A 20238-nucleotide genomic window follows, 5' to 3' on the forward strand; every position below is an offset into this window, starting at 1 on the left:
GTATTGGGGTATGTCTACAATAGAAACAAGCTCATCAATTAGATCTTAAAATATTTCAAACTAAAAAGGTCCATCAAAATTACACTACAACAATTTCTGTTACTACAGTCTGACACTTGCCAGCAAGTGTAACCAATTTAAGGCTACTAAAGACTTCACACTAGCAAAAGCATTTTTGTTGTTATGAACTGCATTTACAACATAGATGTATGTAGTTCTGTCTTCCTTCTCCCTCCCATTTTGGTTTTGCGTATAGCTCGTGCCCTTTAGTTTCATCTATAAACCATCAGAACAACAAGTTATATTAAAACAACAGTTAAGATTGAAGTGTTACAGTCTTCAAGAGACCAAGTTGTAGAATACTGAGGGGAAAAATATTTAAATGCCGTTGCTATCGGGCAAGCGTTGTTGTCCTGTTCAACCCGCTGTTGTTCTTTTCACATCTACTCAGTCTCTCAAATTTGTCTCAAAGTAGATTAAAGCTATTTTTTTTTAATAATGTTTACTCCATTTTACAGTTTTTAATGTGATACATCCATTATCTTCCCTTTCACATTGTTACAAAGTTTAGTTAATTCTCCCTGCTGAAAGTATTATCCTGTTGAACTTGCCCTGCTTCAACTGTCACTACTTCAGCTCTGGGCACCAAATCCATAGTCTCCTCCCCAGTTCCTCTACCACATACAACAGCCTTCACACACTTACTGTCTTACCTCAGCTCTCCCTTTTATACACTATACACACTGAGCTCCCTAAGCCTCATACCTTAGGTTTGTTTTCTGTTCCCAGCTTTGTTTTGTTTGTCCTTTGAACACGCAATGTTGTTTGGTGCATGACAGTCCTAGAAGTAGTCTTACTAATGCTGTTTACTGAGTGAACTGCTACCTGATTTCCTAATGCATTCCTATTTCCAAATTAATTTATTCAGAGTCTTTTCTGTTACAATATTGGTCTCAAATCTTGTCTTAAGAAGATTACTTCTAATGACCTCTATGTAACTCTAAGCTACTGCTGTCTCTGGCGTCTTCATCATTCTGTAGTGTAAACCACTCCTCTTACGTCAGGTCTAACCCTTGCATTTCAATGGATTCCTCTAGATTTCAAGGGTGGGTGAGTTGGTTTCTTTAATGCTGATTTAAAACCACTCTGGGATAGCCTGTTTCTTAATATTCCCTGCCAAACTAAATCTGTAATCCTTTAAAAAAGAATTGGTAAAACTACCTTCTGGTAAAACTTAACATCCACTAAAACATGCTGACCAGCTCACCATAGAATGGTGTAGGCTGGAAGGGACCTCCAGAGGTCCCAGACTACAGAGGTCTATAGTCCCCCCTCCTTCTCAAAACAGGTCCAGATGGAGCCGAGTACCCTGGGCCAGTATTGCTCATGTTTTGATTATCTCCAAGGAGAGAGACTTGAGTGGAACAAGTCTCTGGGCAACCTTTGCCAAGTCTGACTCCAGTAAAGGTAAGTATTTCTTCCTTATACTGGGTTAAATTTTTTTTTTATATGCACTGCAGGTGCATTGCTGGTTATCTTTCCATAGTGCACACTCGGGAAGAGTCTGGCCTCTCTGTCTACTCTATACCCTCCTCTTAGGTAGCTGTTGACAGCACTGAGATCTTATGCCTTCTGTTCTCCAGGCTGAATGGAGGCCATGTGTGCCAGTCCCTGACCAGCTTGGCAGCCCTTAGGATTTGTTGGGAGCCCACTCCAGAATGTGGTCCCACAAGTGCTGAACAGAGTGGAAGAATGACCTCCCTCAGCTCTTGCTAATGCAGCCCAGGAGGCTGTTGGCCTTGTTTGCTTCTAGGTGGTGTTGCTGGCTCAGTCAGCTTGTTCACCAGGGACCCTTGTGTCTTTTCCTATGAAGTTGCCTTCTAGTTACTGTCTCCCAGCCTGTACCGATGCATGGGCTTTTCCCATCCCAAATGTTGGACTTTGCATTTGTTTTTTGTTGAACTTCATAGGTTCCTCTCAGCAGCATGTTTCTCCAGGCTGCCCAGCCCCCTCTGAATGGCAGTGACCGCTCCCCTCAATTCATCATCATTGGCAAACTTGCTGAGAGTGTGCTCAGTCTTCCAGGTTGTTAATAAAGAATTAAGGGTATTGGCTCAGGTATTGATCCCCAGTCATACTGGGGATTGCCACACTTTAAGCCTGATGACCCAGCCAATTTTCCACCAACCTTATTTCCCAGTTATCCAATCTGTATCTCACCAATTTGGTTATAAAGGTAGGATGGAAGACTCTATCAAAGTCCTTAAAGTTATACAACATCCATCAGTTTCCCCTTATCCACACAGCCAGTCATCTCATCTTACCCTACTTTCTGGTGCTATAGAAATAACTTCCTCTTTGTAAAAATTAATTTGTGTCCTAGTCCAGATGTTTGTCTTCAACAACTGGTCTACCTTGCTTTTAAGGAACTCTAGCTGTTTATTGGCCTTCATATAATCCAAAGATATATATTTAAGTATAAAATTATATTTTCAAACCACATTGTGTTGTGACCAAGTTTTGTAACTTTTCTTACTAAAAATTTAGTCTCAAAAATAACATTAAAAGCCTTAAAACAACTAAACATTTATACGTATCCATATATCTATTTTTAAAAGATTTATTTGGAATAAAGAAATTGAGGAAAACTCTTCTGTGTTGCAAGCATCACTATGTTACTGCAATAACTGGTAAAAATATTAAAGGTTTGAAGTTTTAATGCATTCACACAAGACATTGGTCCACGAGACACTTTTGCTCTTCTCCCGCTCCCAAACTATCTGGCGAAGCACTAGTTAGACCTGCTGTCCTGCGCCAACCCAACCACTGTGGTCTGGACTCAGCCTTACGTACACTGTGACCTAGTTCCCGAGAGCTTACCTAGTTGGGACACCTAGTAATCCCTGAGTTGAGGCTGGGACCTGAAAGTATCCTGGAGAGGAGGTCAAACAAAACTCTCCTGGGGCAGAGAGTGTGTTCTGTGGCCAGGAAGCAGTCCTCAGTTACCCTGTGCTCTGTTCTCAGACTTCCTTGTGATTCCAGGAATATTTCTGAGCTCTCTGAATGTGCCCTCCAGTTGAAAACTATTCAGTAGGCTGGTTAAGTTAATCTTGAAGCAGTTCTTCACAAAAACTGGTAGCAAGAAAAATGGTTACTGATTAACACCTTTGTTGTTAAGATTCAGTATACTGAATTAGTTATGAATATTACTCTAGGTCCAAGTTATTACTTAAATTACTGGTTTGGTACGGAATGTGTTTTCAATATGTATCTTAAAAAGGTAGCATTCGGTAAATCCTGAAGACAAAATAAGCAGTTAAATTTAAATGCATTTACAGCGTAGCACTCTTCTAAATTTGTTTCTTGATTAAAGTATTTCAGACAATTCTGAATTCTGTTCACACCTCAAGTGATAATTCACTGATTAGATGATAGCATCAATTATAACTAGAGACTGTCAGAAATCACCTCCTGCCCTAATATATATCAGACAAGTGAAATTAAAATTACTTTTTCTTCTTACAATCAAGCTTCTCACTTTCTGTCCTACTGTGCTACTCCCACACACTAGATCTTGCTGGATTGGTGACCCTGCTGCTGCCGTGTAAGGTCTTAGATAGGCCCACTCCGGTGTCACAAACTACCACCTCAAATTCGCAAAATTTCAGGGCTGACTTTTGGATGGCAATGCTGATTTATGCTATGTTAAAGTAACAGTAATACATGACCCTTGTTTTAAACTTTGAAAGCACTGCCTGTTACCCAATGAACTGTAGGGCTATTGTATTTGCCTTGCTGCTCGCGCAACAGAATTACTTCTGAGTAACTGAGAAACTATACCCTTTGCTTTTTCATAGTATACCAGTAAAGCAAAATTACAGCTCACCTCCTTCCTGAGAAAGTTTCTCTAGCAAGCACTAGGTCCCAAGAAATGGTGCATTCATCTAAGAGCATGCTCATTGCTCACAGTTTCACCCCGTCCCTTGCATCCACTCTGGTGCTTTTCTGAACAGCTGGTAAGCCATTTCGGCTCACTAACCAGCAGCAACCGTAAGCACTTTCCCTGATGTAAGTTTTCTAGCTTTAATGAGCTATACTGGCTCATTGGAGAGTCACACGAGTGTCAGAACCGGCACTGAAGCAAGAGACGGCAACAGAAAGAGCCTGACTCTTGGCAGCATTAAGCTGTTAGATTAATTCAGTCTGCCCCATGAAGCTTTACCTTGAGAAAGCCATGGACCAATCTGAAATTCCTTGTTTTTTCCATGCATTTTTAAGCATGAATTTGGACCATTGTAAGATAATGAAAATATTAGCCAGTACATATAGAGTGACTCCATTGACTTGATCAGTGATGATTGAGACTGATTATTCTAAGCTCTTCTGCCCTGTCTCAGGTACTTGCAAACTACTTTATGCACAGCACAGATCGCAGTTATCAAGGGTGCTACACATACAGGCTAGGCACTCTTTTCAGACCAGGCCCCGCCGTGCTGTGCCTGCCTTCATATGTGGGCCAAAGCGTGCTACTTTCCATCCAAAACAAGTGTTTAAAAAAAATAAAAATCTACAAATATTTTTGTTTCCCAGGTCATTAAAAGCGTACCACACCAACAGTTCCTCCTACGTGGTCAAAACTCTAACTGGGCCAACAGATTTTTCCCATTGATTTCTGGTGCTCCCCGAGCCGTAAGCTGGCCATTTCCCTGGACAGAGGGAAGGAAAACTCCATCAGACCAGGAGCTGTTACAGCAGCCACTGGCGAGAGCTGCTACAAATGTGTGCGGGTCGAGCAACCCTGTGCACACCTCCGCCGGAGATAAAGGCAACACCGGCCGCCGGGCGGGCATTCGTGCACGGTCCTGGCCGCCGCCGCTCCGGTTTCCCTGGGCACTACCGGCGGCGGAGACCGGGATCGCCCGCCGCGAGGGATGACCGGGCAGGGGGCCGGGCTTACCGCCCGCCTCGGGCCACACCAGGCCGCTCCCTCAGGCTCCGGGCGGGCGCTCCGCAGCCGTTACCCCGCGCAACGGCCGCCGACGCCGGGGGCTGCGTGCGGGGCAGGGGCAGGCGGTGCCATGGGGGAAGGTGGCGGCGGGCGACGGGCGGCGGAACCCGACCGGCTGGCGCTGGAGCTGGGGCGGGAGAGGCAGAAGAAGTGAGTGCCTGAAGCCGGGTCGGCTGCTGAGAGGAGCCGCGACGGAGGACTGGCTGTTCGGGGGTTCCTACTCCCTTCCTGCGGCAAAATGGCGGCTGCTGCTTGGGGCGGGTGCGCCGGCTGATTGCGGTGGGAGGGGAGCGGCCTGGGAGGCCGTGTGCCTGCCGGAGGGTCCCACAGCTTGGCTCGGCTGTGCTAGGAACACGGGTGGGGCCGGTGGGACAGCGTGGGGCACAGGACACGATAGGCAATAGGAACAGCTGGCCAAAGGGCTGGGACTGGCACAAGGAGCCTGAAGGAGGATAAATAATTTTAGCCAAAAGTGAGGCTAGTACTGAACAGGCATGGAAATAGGACTGGGAGTCATGGTTTAACTGCGGTAGGCAACTAAAGACTACAGAGCTGCTTGCTTGTTCCCCTCCCAGCGGGATGGGAGAGAATCAGAAGGGTTAAAGTAAGAAAATTTGTGGGTTGAGATAAAGTGAGTTTAATAAGTTAAAAAAAAAAAAAAAGGGAAAAGGAAAGAGAAACAAACACAAGAAAAGGAAATGATACAAAACACCCCAGTTGCTCACCACCAGCCAAACAATGCCAATCCCAAAGCAATGGCAGCCCTGGCAAACTCCACCCCCTCAGTTTTTATTGCTGAAGATGACATTACATGGTATGAGATATCCCTTCGGTCAGCTGTCCCAGCTGTCTCCCCTCCAAATTTCTTGTGCACCCCCAGCCTGCTCGCTGGTGCGGTGGTGTGAAAGGCAGAAAAGGCCTTGATGCGTAAGCACTGCTCGGCAATAGTTAAACTGTCAGCATGTTACCAACACTGATTTCATCACAAATCCAAACACAGCACCATATGAGCTACTGTGAAGAAAATTAACTGTATCCCAGCCAAAACCAATACATTGGGCTCGGAAGCCACAATGGGGTAAGAACAGAAAAGACCTCACGTGGGTGCCTGCCTGTTTAGAGGAAGAAGAATCAAATGGACAATGTGGTCCTCTTTAAACATACTTCTTTCCACTATGTTGAATAAAACTGGAAAGCTGGATTTCACTGTTCTCTGCTATCAGTAAATATCTCTGAAACCTACAGGGAAGGTAGAATATCTCTCTAGTGTAGTCTGCAGAGAAGATGAGGACTTGTTACTGCTACCAGTTAGTCGCTTTGCTTATACAGCAAATGTTTCAATGGTCTGATGATTGTTGATGCTTATGCAGTGGTAGGATTCTAGATTGTTTTTATTTTCCCAGTTTGCTTAGGAAGTTACATATTTTTCCCTGTGAACATGATTGCCTTTTGAATGTTACTAAATAGAAAGTTAGAAAATATCAGAAGCTCCTCTGCTGCCTTAAGTCAGACCCTTAATATTTACACTTACCTACCATTTTCAAACATTCTGTTCCATACTGATTTTTCCCCTAGACAATGTTTCTTTCAGTGTCTAGGCTGCAGATCCTTGTCAAACTAGTCCTGAGGTTGTGGACTTTATAAAATATTTATTCATTAATGGAAAGGGGGAAGCCAATTCTAACAGTCCAAATGGTTAAGCAGCTTCTGCGTTCAAAATGACACAAAAAGGAGCTTGAACATATTTGCATCAATGTATAAGCAGGTATCCTTTCAGTAAGTCTCCTTAACAGTGTTGTGTCAGTGTAATACATCAATTATCCCCTGCATGTACCAATTCTTTTACCTGACACATGATCCTGGTATAGGTGTTCAGGTAAAAAGCAGAATGTTATTGGCTTTGTTTCACTGCTCTGGGTTTGTTTGTGGTTTGGTTTTTTTTTTGTTTTTGTTTTGTTTTGTTTGTTTGTTTAGTTGGGGTTTTTTTATTAACGAAAACCTGGATTCTTTATATACCTTAAGTTCTTGCTAATATCCCTGAGAATCTTTTGCAAGACTGGGCTCAAAGCCCAGGACACATTGTGAAGTGGTGACTTATTTGCTGATGAAAGGAAAATATATATTTAATAAAAACCTTTCTTTGGATAGCATGACAGTAAAAGACTTGCTGCTCCAGGTAGATTCTGTGCCTGTTTCCAGTGTGTATCTTGTGTGTGCAAATGGACAATACCATTACTCCCTGTTTCACAGAATTTAGTTATTCACCCTAACTGTTAATGACCAGGGTTGTTAGACATCTACATCTAACCCAGTGGCACGTGTAGTCAATGAAAACAGAAGGCCTCTTTCAAGGTGTGATTCATCTGACCTACTTTGGCTGGCTATTTTAGCATGAGATGACTCACAGCCTAGGAGGTGCCTGTTTCTCTCCATTGGGTATAAAGCAAGCTGAGGATTACTGGCTTGCAGATAGCTGTCTGTATTCCTTCTCAGCCATCTCGCCCTTGTCGTCTTTTTACTGGTTTATTTGTAATTGTGCCATTTAGGCAGTTTGTTAACAGCCCACCTACCACTCTCATTTAACACTCATGAAGAAGAGATTTTTACTTCAAAGAGTAAATTGAATCATCCATGTCCGTAAGGGGTCTGTACCTAAAGTACCTGCTGATTCTCAATGACTGTGGATGTAATACTGTTAAATCTTTCAAAGGCTTTAATGAAAGTCAGCTTAAATCTGACTCTGAATTACTGTAATCAAGATTCAGTACAGGTTTTCATCGGGAAATGTCATGGCAAATGTTTCAGAGAGAGAGAAGGCATATAATACTACAGTATACTTCTTAATAGACAAAGAGGTCTTAAAGCCATATATTTATGCATGTCAGCTACTTACTAATGTTCATGGAGTTGTGTGTTAATTCAGCTTGTGAGATTTCAGCTTCTGTGGCTTTCCTGGCAAGGAAAGCTGCAGTATTTTCCCAGCACACTGCTGACTGCAAATGTCAGAAGCCTGTAGCTTTCAGTACTGTATATGCTCTTCCCTGTGGTGCCTTGTGCACTGTGCAGTATTGTTTCTGCTTTGTTCATAGGTTCTGAAGACATCTATACATTTTGTCTTCTACAGGAATCATTAAAGGTCTGCCATATTATAGAGCTGATGCCCTCGAACTGATGATTTGCCTTGAGCTGCTCCTGTAATGCTTCACTGATTTCTCTCTCCACTATAGAAAATGGCTTCAGGCAGTCCTTTGCCTCACACGTGTACCAGATTTCCAGATCTGGCTAGTAAAATGTGCAGGAAAACGGCTTTCATCCTCAGTGGCTGTCACTTTCAAGTAAAAGAACACCTGCAAACTGTCTTAAAAAGCAAACTCGCCATTTTTTCTTTTACCATTTCAATCACAGCCTTCTTATCTGAACTGCACTTTTTTCTCCTTTTCTTCACAAGAGCTTTCTTGTTACGCTTAGTATGCGGTTAAGTTCCCTTGATGACTTAAATTTGAGCTTCCAGGATTTGTGGGCTTTCTTCTGTGATGACTTTAAATTGTCCATTGACATGGGAAAGATTCATAGGCCTTGAATATGTCTAATTAAGTTTAACTCGTGAGGTTGCAGGTAAAGTCACACTGCAGTGCCTGCAAGTGCAGACTAAGCCTCCATTTGGGCTGTACACAGCTGCATTAAATTCACAGTAACAGGTACAAGACATGACCATCACTTCCTATCACAACTGTAAATAACTCCAGAAATGTAAAATATTCCAATACATTAAAAAGCTGAAATATTTACCAAGTTGGACAAAATTATTTATTTCTATATCCCTTCTCTGTCACATATACACTGACTAAAATACAGAGGTTCCACTCTGGCTACTTTCTGGGTGCTATTGGACTATTAAATGTTTAATAATAACTAGATTTTTTTTTAAACTGGTTTCAATTGCCAAATGAAAATAAAACTTTCTGTCAGTGTTGCAATTATAGTCTGACACCTGACAATTTATAATGTCTGCACACATTTTCATCAGGACAAAATATAATTGGAAGCTGGCTGGCAGTTTTGCTATCCTTTTGCAGAAAGGATAATAAAATCTAGTATAAGAAATGTTGTATATAGTCTTGGAATGGTAACAGAAATTAAAAACTGAAAACATTGGATTTAAAGAACTCATTCTTCCTGTGTTATCCCTCTGCATCTATCTATGCACCTAGTTAGGATTTGTTTGAAAAGGAAAACAATTTCATTTCAATACAGCTCAGTCTAGTTACAGCATTGACTGTGTCTAATATACAGTGTTACTTCCTTCTAAAAATCCCATTTTAACACTCACTGTCGTCATAATTTCATCTTTTCCAAGCACTGAGAGGCTGATAGAAATCTGCTTTACAGAAACCTTATCTATTTATATTGGAATGATACCAGCAATGTAGTAAGTCTTTGTCTTTCTTCTTCCTAGCCATCTGCCTCTTTCGTTTGGAGTGGGAGCAAACAGGCAGCAGCCATCAGATTTCTTTGGTTTTCCTGCATTGAGGCTTTTTGACTTATGGATTTCAAGTCTACCTTTTGCTGGGGCTTTCACCATACCCTTTTTGTCTCCACCAACTTAGCAGTAGTTTCATTATTTCTTTGCCTGAGTCCCCATTAACTAATTTAACATTGGTAGGGACAAAAAGAGCAATGGAGCAAGGAGGGATTGGAAGACCCAGCTCTCCCCTGCTATTCGAGATGTCTGTCTTATTATGCTCCAGTTTGATTCTTGCACTGAAAACTTACTTGAATTACCTTAAATTACTCTTCTTTATATTTTTTTTTTTTGCTATTTCAGCTCTTCAGCTCACCCCATTCCAGGCATACCTTTTCTGTTTCTTAACATCCGTTGGTTTGCTTCTGCACCTTTCAGTTAAAATCTGATGTTTCAAGCTGTGAGCTGTGGAAAAGAAATTTCACCAACCGAATGTGAGGATGAGGAGTGCAACAGGTGATACCATTTCTTGGTGATCAGCTTTGTCGTCAGCGCTTTTATTTGTCATGGGCTAATTAACTATTTCTTGAAGAGAATTTCTCATTAGGAACATGTTAAGAAAGAAATCCATGATGACATGGAAGCCTCCCTTTAAAAACACAAAACTGAAAAATAGAACAGCACAATGATTTTCTCTCTTGCATGTTTTAATGAGCTAGGCTAAGATTTAAAAGACATCTGTCATCATACTGGTATTGTAAAGCATTTTCTAAAGGGCCTTATTTGCAGAGTTGTGTTCTCAGTTCTTTTGAAATATCTCAGTTTGGGCACTGAAAAATGGAAGCACCCAAGAACCATTGGTTGTTTTTTGAAATATTGGCCTTCCAAACTTAATTTTAAAGGACAAAACCACAAACTGCTCTTGTGTTGGCCTTGAATGTTTCCAGGGATGGGTCATCCACCACCTCTCTAGGCAACCTGTTCCACTGTTCCACCACCCTCATTGTAAAAAATTTTTCCTAATATCTAATCTAAATCTACCTCCCTCTGTTTTAAAACCATTACCCCTAGTCCTGTCACAACAGGGCCTACTGAACAGTCTCTCCCCATCTTCCCTATAAGCCCCCTTTAGGTACTGGAAGGCCGCTATAAGGTCTTCCCAGAGTCTTCTCTTCTCCAGACTGAGTAGCCCCAACTCTCTCAGCCTGTTCTCATACGAGAGGTGCTCCAGCCCTCTGATCATCTTTGTGGCCCTCCTCTGGACCCTCTCAAACTGGTCCACGTCCTTCTTATGTTGGGGGCTCCAGAGCTGGATGCAGTACTCCAGGTGGGGTCTCATGAGAGCAGAGTGGAGGGGCAGAATCACCTCCCTTGACCTACTGGCCACGCTTCTTTTGAATTAGCCCAGGATGCGGTTGGCTTTCTGGGCTGCAGGCGTGCATTACCGGCTCATGTTGAGCTTCTTGTCCACCAGTACCCTCAAGTGCTTTTTTCTCAGGGCTGCTCTAAATCCATTCTCCACCCAGCTTGGGATTACCCTGACCCAGGTGCAGGACCTTGCACTTGGCCCAGTTGAACTTCATGAGGTTGGCATGGGCCCACCTCTCCAGCGTGACAAGGTCCCTCTGGATGGCATCCCTCCCCTCCAGCATATTGACCTCACCACACAGCTTGGTGTCATCAGCGAACTTGCTGAGGGTGCACTCTATCCCACTGTCCATGTCACCAACAAAAATGTTAAACAGAGCCAGGCCAAATACCAACCCCTGGGGAATGCCACTCGTCACTGATGTCGACTTGGATATCAAGCCATTGACTGCAACTCTTTTAGTGTGGCCATCTAGCCAATTCCTTATCCACTGAGTGGTCCATCTGTCAAATCCATGTCTCTCAAGTTTAGAGACAAGGATGTTATATGGGACAGCATCAAATGATTTGCACAAGTCCAGGTAGATGATGTCAGTTGCAAATCACACTTGTCAGTTGTCTGGCTGCCCAGCCAGTATAGAGAAGTAATCAGTGGGAAAAATATATTTTCCCACAAGGTTAAATTTAAGGTACTGAAAAAAAAGATGGTTTTATCTCCTGTACTTTTTTGTAACACTCATCTTACTTTAATCACTGTCTTTCTTTTCTGATAGACATAATACATGGTATGCTTTGATTGATTTTGTTATGGGTACAATTTAGAAAATAACAGTTCACCATTGAGCAGTGAGTCAAAATAAAGAATTAATTCAGAATTTCAAATATCTTAAGCATATTCTTGTTTCAAAAAACATATTCATTGGGCATCTTCTTTTAGATGAAAAATTAAAGCCAGTGTCTTCTCTACATTTGTTTAATTTTAATGATCTGCAAGACAGTTATTAAATTTTAGGAATTATGGTTATTGATTTTTTATGGAAGTAATTTTATTCACATGCTTATGGGAATGTTTCACATGCTTAATTTTCTTCAATGCTTCTATTGTTTTTAAGACACTTAAGTATCCATAGAGAAAAATACATAAAAAACAAATGGGCAAGGTGATGTATTTACATAGGAAGCACCAATAGATGCTTAATCTGAAAATATATTCAGTTTATTCTTCTTATTTTTAATAACAAGATTAATCCAATAGCCATTTTATTGACTTCTCTAAATACCACAGGCAAATGCTTGAAATCTCAATATTTGAACTGAGAAACACAGTAACAGAGCTGGAAAAAAGACTTAGCAGTGTTGAAGATGAAGGTAAGCAAATTGCAACAGAGTCTTGCTAATTGATTAGGAAACACAGCAAATTAATTATTTTGGGTAGGCCCTACAGAGATACAAATTTTTATTTAGAAATTTAAGTTTTCCCTTTTCAAACATGCTGCAAATGTGAAATAAGGAATATTACATGCTGCGTGTCAGCTTTAATTATTAATTAAACTATAACTAACATGAATTCATAAGAATTGGTTAATATTCTGGCCACAGTAAATCCAGTGAAATTTTCCCTTGATACATATTTTCAAGCTCTTTTGTATTCAAAAATCCTCATTATTAGGATTATTAACTGGAGACTTTCTCAGTCTCCAGAGAAAAGTGGGAACAGTTTGAAAAAATGCTAACTTTTACATTAAATGGCATGAAATAATCTGGGAAACAGAATAACTCTGTATTTCTTTTTAAGGTAATGAATGGAAAACCAGATATGAGACACAAGTAGAATTGAACAAACAGCTCAAAAGGCAAATTAATATTCTTCAAGAGAAGATGGAGCTTATTCGTGGCAATCCAGCAGGTAGAAATCGGTATTCATAACTTTTTCAATAGAATTAGTGATTGTATGTTGAAATTATATCACTGGGTTGAATTTTCTGCTTATTTGTAGATAAATTGTCCATTGTTCGCACCTTTGATCAAATGCCTCTGGTAAGTACTATGACATTTTGTTGATTAACAAAAAATCACAGTGTAATAGAAGAACTTGTATAATCTTTGTTTTTTTCATGACAGAAAATAGCAGCAGCCTGGTCTAGAAACCAAAACATTCACTCCTACTTACTCCTTTATTATTTCAGATATGTAATTGCTTATAAATTTATAAAGTATAGAGTAAAATCATTAAATAGGAGGTATATAAGACCTGAATATTGTGAAGAATATTGTTTCGTCATGTAGTGAAATTATTAGCTATGTGAAGGTTGTGCGATTGGACCTGCAGTAAGGCATATGAGATGGAGTAGCTGGACTAGTTCCACAAATGAATGGAAAAATGTTAAACCTTGATCACAAAATCATGGACTCATTTAGATTGGAAGGGCCACCTTTGAGATCTTCTAGACTGCCCCTCCTACTCAAGCAGGGTCAGCTACAGCAGGCTGGCCAGCATCATGTCCAGTTGGGTTTTAATATCTCCACACATGAAGACTGCAACTTCTCTGGGCAATGTATTCCAATGTTTGACCACTCTCACAGTAAGAAAAGTGCTTTCTTGGGTTCCGATGGAATTTCATCTGTTTCAGGTTGTGCCCATTGCCTCTCATTCTGTCATTGGCACCACTGAGAAGAGCCTGGCTCCCTCTTCTTCATTCTCTTCCATCATGTATAAATATACACATTGCTGAGATCCTCCTGGGTCTTCTCCTCTCCAGGCTGAGCAGTCTCAGCTCTCTCAGACTCTTCTCATCTGTCAGATGTTCCAGTTCCTTAATCATCTTCATAGCCCTGTGCTGGACTTGCTCCAGGAAATCCATATCTTCCTTGTACTGGGGAGCCCAGACCTGGACACAGCACTCTATATATGTCTCACCAGTGCTGAAGAGAAAGGATGGATCACCTCCCTCAACCTGCTGGCAGCATTCTTTCTAATGCAGCCCAGGTGGCCATTGGCCTTCTTTGCAGCAAGAATGCATTGCTGGCTCATGGTCATCTTGTTGTCCACCAGGACCACATGGTTGTTCTCTGCCAAGCTGCTTCCCAGCCAGGCAGCCCCCAGAATATACTGGTGCCAGGGGTTGTTTCTCCCCAGGGACAGGACTTTGCATTTTCCCTTGTTGAACTGAAATTCATGTGATTCCTCTCTTCCTTTTTCTCTAGCCTGTTGAGGCCCCTCTGAATGGCAACACAATCCTCTGGTGTATCAGATACTACTCCAAGTTTTGTATCAACATAGATATTAGTTGCAGTAACATTTTACATAATGCAGTTACAGGAAAATTCCTCATTGTACAGTAAATACACAATTTTTGCACCATCAAAGGAAGTATCTGTTTTCATTTTAAAATTTTTGTTTCTTAATACACTCATATTTCATGGCCTATATTTCAACAAAGCATAAAACATTTTTCTGTGATCATGAGGAGAAAATGGCAAGAAAAAACAGCAATTATTTTGGCCATTTAGTCTTCCAAAGTAGTAAATTAAGTGAAAAAAAATTTAGATTCAGGACTGCTTTTTCCATAGGCTTGTAATCTGCTGAAATCTTTTACTTTGAGATCTTTTCTGCTTCTTAGCCACTTTTAGAAATAAGGAAGGCAGATAAACCTGTGATAATGCCTTGTAACATAAGCAGGAATAATAAACACGATGAGGCAGGGTTCTGACAATTTTTATGTTAGGGGGAAGGAATGATTATCTGTTGTAAGCAGGGTGTGAATAATTAACTGCTCTAAACATTCTTGCAAGTTTTAGTACTGTCCTAGAGACCATGGTGTTTTCTAGGTTGGCAGGATATTTTTTTTAAGCAGTTAATTAAAAAGAGAACAAAATCTTTTCCATCTTATTTTCCTGTTTCACCGAGTTGATTTGAAAATGCAACTGGGATGATATTTGAAGAAAAGTTTTGAAGGCAGAACATTGATCTAGAAAATTTACAATAGAGTCTGTTTCAGTTTTATTCCTGACAGCCTGTAAAGCCCAGTCTGGCATGCATGCTTACAGTATCAGAAGTGTTTATTTCCATCCAATTGCTTGTACTCTCTTAACCAATCCAATTACACCTTGCCAAGCACTCGAAGAGTCATTACCGGTGAGATAATCTCCTTTACCAGCAGCTGTGCTGCACCAATCCAGTACATTTCTAATCCCTGCTAAATACCGCCTTGCCTCCTCACTTATGAGCTATGGTTCTGAGAGGTTTGATTACAGTTCCCACAGATGAAAGAATGACAGCACAACTGAAAGATTCGTACTGCTAGAAGGACTCTAGAAGACAGTCTGAAGAATCCTAGGCTTATTCAGTGACACCTAGGGAAGTCTGGACCCCATGTGCCATGTCACAGGTTTTTCTTCTGCAGTTTTAAGTTCTTCCAGCTTAGAATGAATACATTCTTCTGTTTACTAGACAAAGGGTAAAAAAAAAGTGCTTAAGGATTTAGTTAATGTTTCATTTTTCCTTGGTTTGATTTTCAGGAGATGGAAAGAGGGGAAGAAAATAGATGTATTTTGTGGGCTTTGCTGATTTTTTTTTTTTCCCCACTGAAGCTATCAGAAAAGTCAGTATATTCTTACAGATACTCCTGGAGAATGCAGAGCTGCTTTTTTTTTCCCTTTTAAATCCTAGCAGATAAAACATTGGTAAAAAAAATACACAGATCATTTTGTGGTGTTTAAGCATATAGGTTTATCCAAATCCTTTTAATGTTTTTGGGAGTTCAGAGGTGTCTCATCTCCACAGATGAGAATAAAAAGCAGATGTGGTGAGTGGGTGTAGAAAAACAAAGAGCTTTGCAGCCAGTCATCAGTCTACATTTGCTCATAGTAAAAATGCTGAGAGTGAGTATATATAAAATCATGTGTGAGTGTTAAATCAAAAGTACACTATGATATTCAGCTTTAAACCTGCAGTTGCATATGAAGCTCTGTGGAAAGATAGCAAAGTGATTCTTGCAGCAAGATGATACAATTTCTAGAATATGGCAAGAGTAGACAGTAGATTTTGTTTTGAGCAACAAATTTAGAAAATTAAAGTGTATTTGTAGGTCTTTTTAACCTATGTTCCAAAGGAAGCTGGAGTTATGCAGCTAGAGTAACTAGAAGGATCTCTAATAATTCTTAACTTCCTAAGCAATTTTTGCAGTATTTAACACAGGAGATATCTCAAAGATACTGAAGAGATTTATCTCACTCAGCTAGTCATGTAAGGTCCTACCATAGTGAATAGAAGGAGAAAAATATGTCCATGGAGTAATTCATAGAATCATAGAATCATAGAATGGCTAGGGTTGGAAGGGACCTTCAAAGGTCATCTAGTCCAACCCCCCTGCAAGGAGCAGGGACATCCCTGACTAGGTCAGGTTGCTCAGAGCCTCATCCAGCCTGGCCTTGAACGTTTCCAGAGATGGGGCCTCCACCACCTTTCTGGGCAACCTGTTCCAGTGTTCTATAACTAGCATCGTAAAAAAATTTTTCCTAATTTCTAATCTAAATGTACCCCCCTCTATTTTAAAACCATTACCTCTCGTCCTATCGCAACAGGCCCTACTAAACAGCCTTTCCCCATCTTTCTTGTAGGCCCCCTTGAGGTACTGGAAGACTGCTATCAGGTCTCCCCAGAGCCTCCTCTTCTGCAGGCTGAACAGCCCCAACTCTCTCAGCCTGTCCTCATAAGAGAGGTGCTCCAGCTCTTTTATCATCTTCGTGGCCCTCCTCTGGACCTTCTCCAACTGGTCCATGTCCTTCTTGTGCTGGGGGCTCCAGAACTGGACACAGTACTCCAGGTGGGGTCTCACCAGGGCAGAGTAGAGGGGGAGAATCACCTCCCTCGACCTGCTGGCCACGCTTCTCTTGATGCAGCCCAGGATGCGGTTGGCCTTCTGAGCCGCAAGGGCGCATTACCTGCTCATGTTAAGCTTCTCATCCACCAGCACTCCCAAGTCCTTCTCCTCAGGGCTGCTCTCAATCCATTCCCCGCCCAGCCTGTATTTGTGCTTGGGATTGCCATGACCCAGGTGCAGGACCTTGCACTTGGCCTGGTTGAACTTCATGAGGTTGGCACGGGCCCACCTCTCCAGCCTGTCAAGGTCCCTCTGGATGGCATCCCTCCCTTCCAGCGTGTCGACGGCACCACACAACTTGGTGTCGTCGGCGAACTTGCTGAGGGTGCACTCTATCCCACTGTCCATGTTGCCGACAAAGATGTTGAACAGGGCCGGGCCCAGCACGGACCCCTGAGGGACGCCACTCGTGACCGGTCTCCACATGGACATTGAGCCGTTGACCACCACTCTCTGAGTGCGGCCATCCAGCCAACTCCTTATCCACCGAGTGGTCCGTCCATCAAACCCATGTCTCTCTAGTTTAGAGAGAAGGATGTCATGCGGGACAGTGTCAAAAGCTTTGCACAAGTCCAGGTAGATGATGTCAGTTGCTCATCCCTTGTCCACCGATGCCGTCACCCCGTCATAGAAAGCCACCAAATTGGTCAGGCACGATCTGCCCTTGATGAAGCCATGTTGGCTGTCTCCAACCACCTCCTTGCTTTCCATGTGCCTTAGCATGGTTTCCAGGAGAATCTGCTCCATGACCTTGCCAGGCACAGACGTGAGGCTGACCGGCCTGTAGTTACCTGGGTCTTCCTTATTCCCCTTTTTAAAAATTGGGGTTATGTTCCCTCTCTTCCAGTCATCGGGGGCCTCACCAGACCTCCACGACTTCTCAAATATGATAGCCAGTGGCTTGGCAACTTCATCCGCCAGTTCCCTCAGGACCCGTGGATGGATCTCATCAGGACCCATGGACTTGTGCACCTTCAGGTTCCTTAGATGATCCCGAACCTGCTCTTCGAGTACAATGGGCAGTTCATCATTCTCGCAGTCCCTGCTTGCACCTTCTACAGCTTGGGCGGTGGGACAGGAACTCTTGTCGGTGAAGACTGAGGCAAAAAAGTCATTGAGAACCTCAGCCTTCTCCATGTCCTGGGTAACCAGGACACCAGTTCCCTTCTGGAGGGGGCCTACATTTTCCCTGGACTTTCTTTTGTCCCCTACATACCTATAAAAGCTCTTCCTGTTACATTTTATATCCCTGGCCAGATTCAGTTCTGCCAGGGCTTTGGCCTTCCTTACCTTATCCCTGGCCACTTGCGCAGCCAGGTTTGTAGTCCTCCCAGGCTACCTGTCCCCGCTTCCACCCTCTATAGGCTTCCTTTTTCACTTTCAGTTGGTCCAGGAGCTCCTTGCTCATCCACGCCGGCCTCCTGGCCTTTTTGCCCGACTTGTTTTTCATCGGGATGCACCTCTGCTGAGCTTGGAGGAGGTGCTCCTTGAATGTGGACCAACTTTCCTGGGCCCCTCTTCCCTCCAGAGCCGCCTCCCATGGCACTTGGCCCATCAGTTCCCTGAAGAGGCCAAAGTCCGCCTTCCTGAAGTCTAGGGCAGAGAGCTTGCCATGTAGTTTCCTTGCTGCCCCGTGGGTCTTGAACTCCACCATGTCATGGTCGCTGCAGCCAAGGCTGTCCTTTAGTTTCACATCCCCCACCGGCCCCTCCCTGTTGGTGAGCACAAGGTCTAGCATGGCACCCCTCCTTGTCGGCTCCTCTATCGCCTGCAGGAGGAAGTTGTCATCCACGCATTCCCGGAACCTCCTGGACTGCCTGTGCCCTGCCGTGTTGTCTCTCCAACAGATGTCAGGGTGGTTGAAGTCCCCCATGAGGACCAGGGCCTGTGACCGTGAGGCTGCTCCTATCTGCCTATAGAGCACTTCGTCCGCTCTATCCTCCTGGCCAGGCGGCCTGTAACAGACCCCTACCGTGACGTCCCCTGTCCGTCCCCGTCCTCTAATCTTGACCCATAAGCTCTCTGTCAGCTCCTCCTCCATCCCCAGGCGGAGCTCCACACACTCCAGCCGGTTGCTGATGTAGAGAGCGACACCCCCTCCTCGTCTCCCCTTCCTGTCTTTTCTAAAAAGCCTATACCCCTCCATGTTGACGCTCCAGTTGTATGTGTCATCCCACCACGTCTCCGTGATGCCAATGAGGTCGTAGCCCTGCTCGTGTGCAAGCATCTCCAGCTCTTCCTGTTTATTCCCCATGCTGCGTGCATTGGTACAGAGACACTTCAGCTGGGCCCCCGACAAAGCCGACTTGCTGGCTGGAGCTACAGGGGTGCTATTGCACCGCAGTTTAGGTTTATTTGCACTTATCTGTGATCCCTCCCCAGCTTCTGGACCCTCGGTGCTGGCACTGGCGCCATGCTGACAGCAGTGGGCTGAACGGTGCTCCCCCTCCCCCAGCAACACTAGTTTAAAGCCCTCCGGACGAGCCTGGCAAGTCTTTGTCCAAGCACACTCTTCCCCCTCTTGGTTACGTGCACGCCATCCGCCCCTAGCAGCCCGGGCTTCTCAAAGCACGCCCCGTGATCTAGATACCCAAGGCCCTGGCTGTAGCACCACTCCGATTAATCCCATTTAGAGATAGGTAGCATAAAATATTTTCTCAATATCGAGCATTACAGGGAAAATAAAAAAAAAGATTAGTCATCAGGGACCATGGCAGTCAGCAAGCTATAAAAACTTGAATTAAAGTGAAGAATACAAATGCAAATTTTGGAGTGATGAACAAGGAAGCACAGAGGATTTTCTGTGTTGATAAAGTGCAATAATTGTTGCAGATGGCTTGCACTATTTTTGTTTTAGAATCATACTGATTAATGATTCTTGCTATTAAAAACACCCCTAAACCATTTAAATATACAATTATCATTCTGAAGTCCTTATATGGACTTGAGATTATGCTTTTTTTGTTTCCAAAAAATCATGTAGGTGTCACGTGACAGTAAGTGCAGAACAGATACCTTGAACACACAAATTTTTACAGCCAGAGTTTAGAAAATAATTTTTGTGTACTGAGGGCAGATTAAACCAAACCTAAACAGTGACAAGCATAAGGGAGTTCCAACGCTGAAAAGAGTTTAGTCAGTTATTTCCTTTATGTCCCAATGAATAATACAAATGTCATACAGTACTTCAGAAATAATTATAGAAGGAATGCCTTCTCTCTAAAGTATAATATGATGTGAATTTTACTTGCCTCTCTTAAACATGTTGCATTCATTTGCTCTCATTTTTTCATTAAAAGAGTTTTGGTGAAATACATGCTCTCTGCTAAGCATAATTTCCCGTATAAGCAGAAAGAAAATTATTCCTTTCTCACAATTTCTGTGAGAAAAATTCCCTAGATAGCAGCTTTAGTATGCAAATACTGAAAAGCATACTGCAAAATCAGTTCAGAAGAGCACACTTGTGGTAGCATTGCCTTAGCAACGCTCTAGTTCAGATTAGCCAAGGAACCAAGGTT

The 20238-nt window shown here is 42.8% G+C and overlaps 1 protein-coding gene across 3 annotated transcripts in view; it reads left to right on the forward strand.

Moving 5' to 3' along the window:
- The first annotated feature begins 9874 nt into the window (after positions 1-9874).
- Positions 9875-20238, forward strand: part of CCDC169 (coiled-coil domain containing 169) — a 29853-nt gene continuing 19489 nt past the window's right edge. For all 3 annotated transcript variants that reach the window (XM_086742064.1, XM_086742074.1, XM_086742083.1), the window contains exons 1-4: positions 9875-9986; positions 12124-12206; positions 12634-12744; positions 12835-12875. In XM_086742064.1, the coding sequence (XP_086598190.1) occupies positions 9919-9986; positions 12124-12206; positions 12634-12744; positions 12835-12875 (303 nt within the window). In that variant the 5' untranslated portion in view covers positions 9875-9918. The remainder of the gene's footprint in view (positions 9987-12123; positions 12207-12633; positions 12745-12834; positions 12876-20238) is intronic.

This window comes from Chlamydotis macqueenii, chromosome 1 (genome assembly GCF_036417535.1).
Source record: "Chlamydotis macqueenii isolate bChlMac1 chromosome 1, bChlMac1.mat, whole genome shotgun sequence".
Classification (NCBI taxonomy): domain Eukaryota; kingdom Metazoa; phylum Chordata; class Aves; order Otidiformes; family Otididae; genus Chlamydotis; species Chlamydotis macqueenii.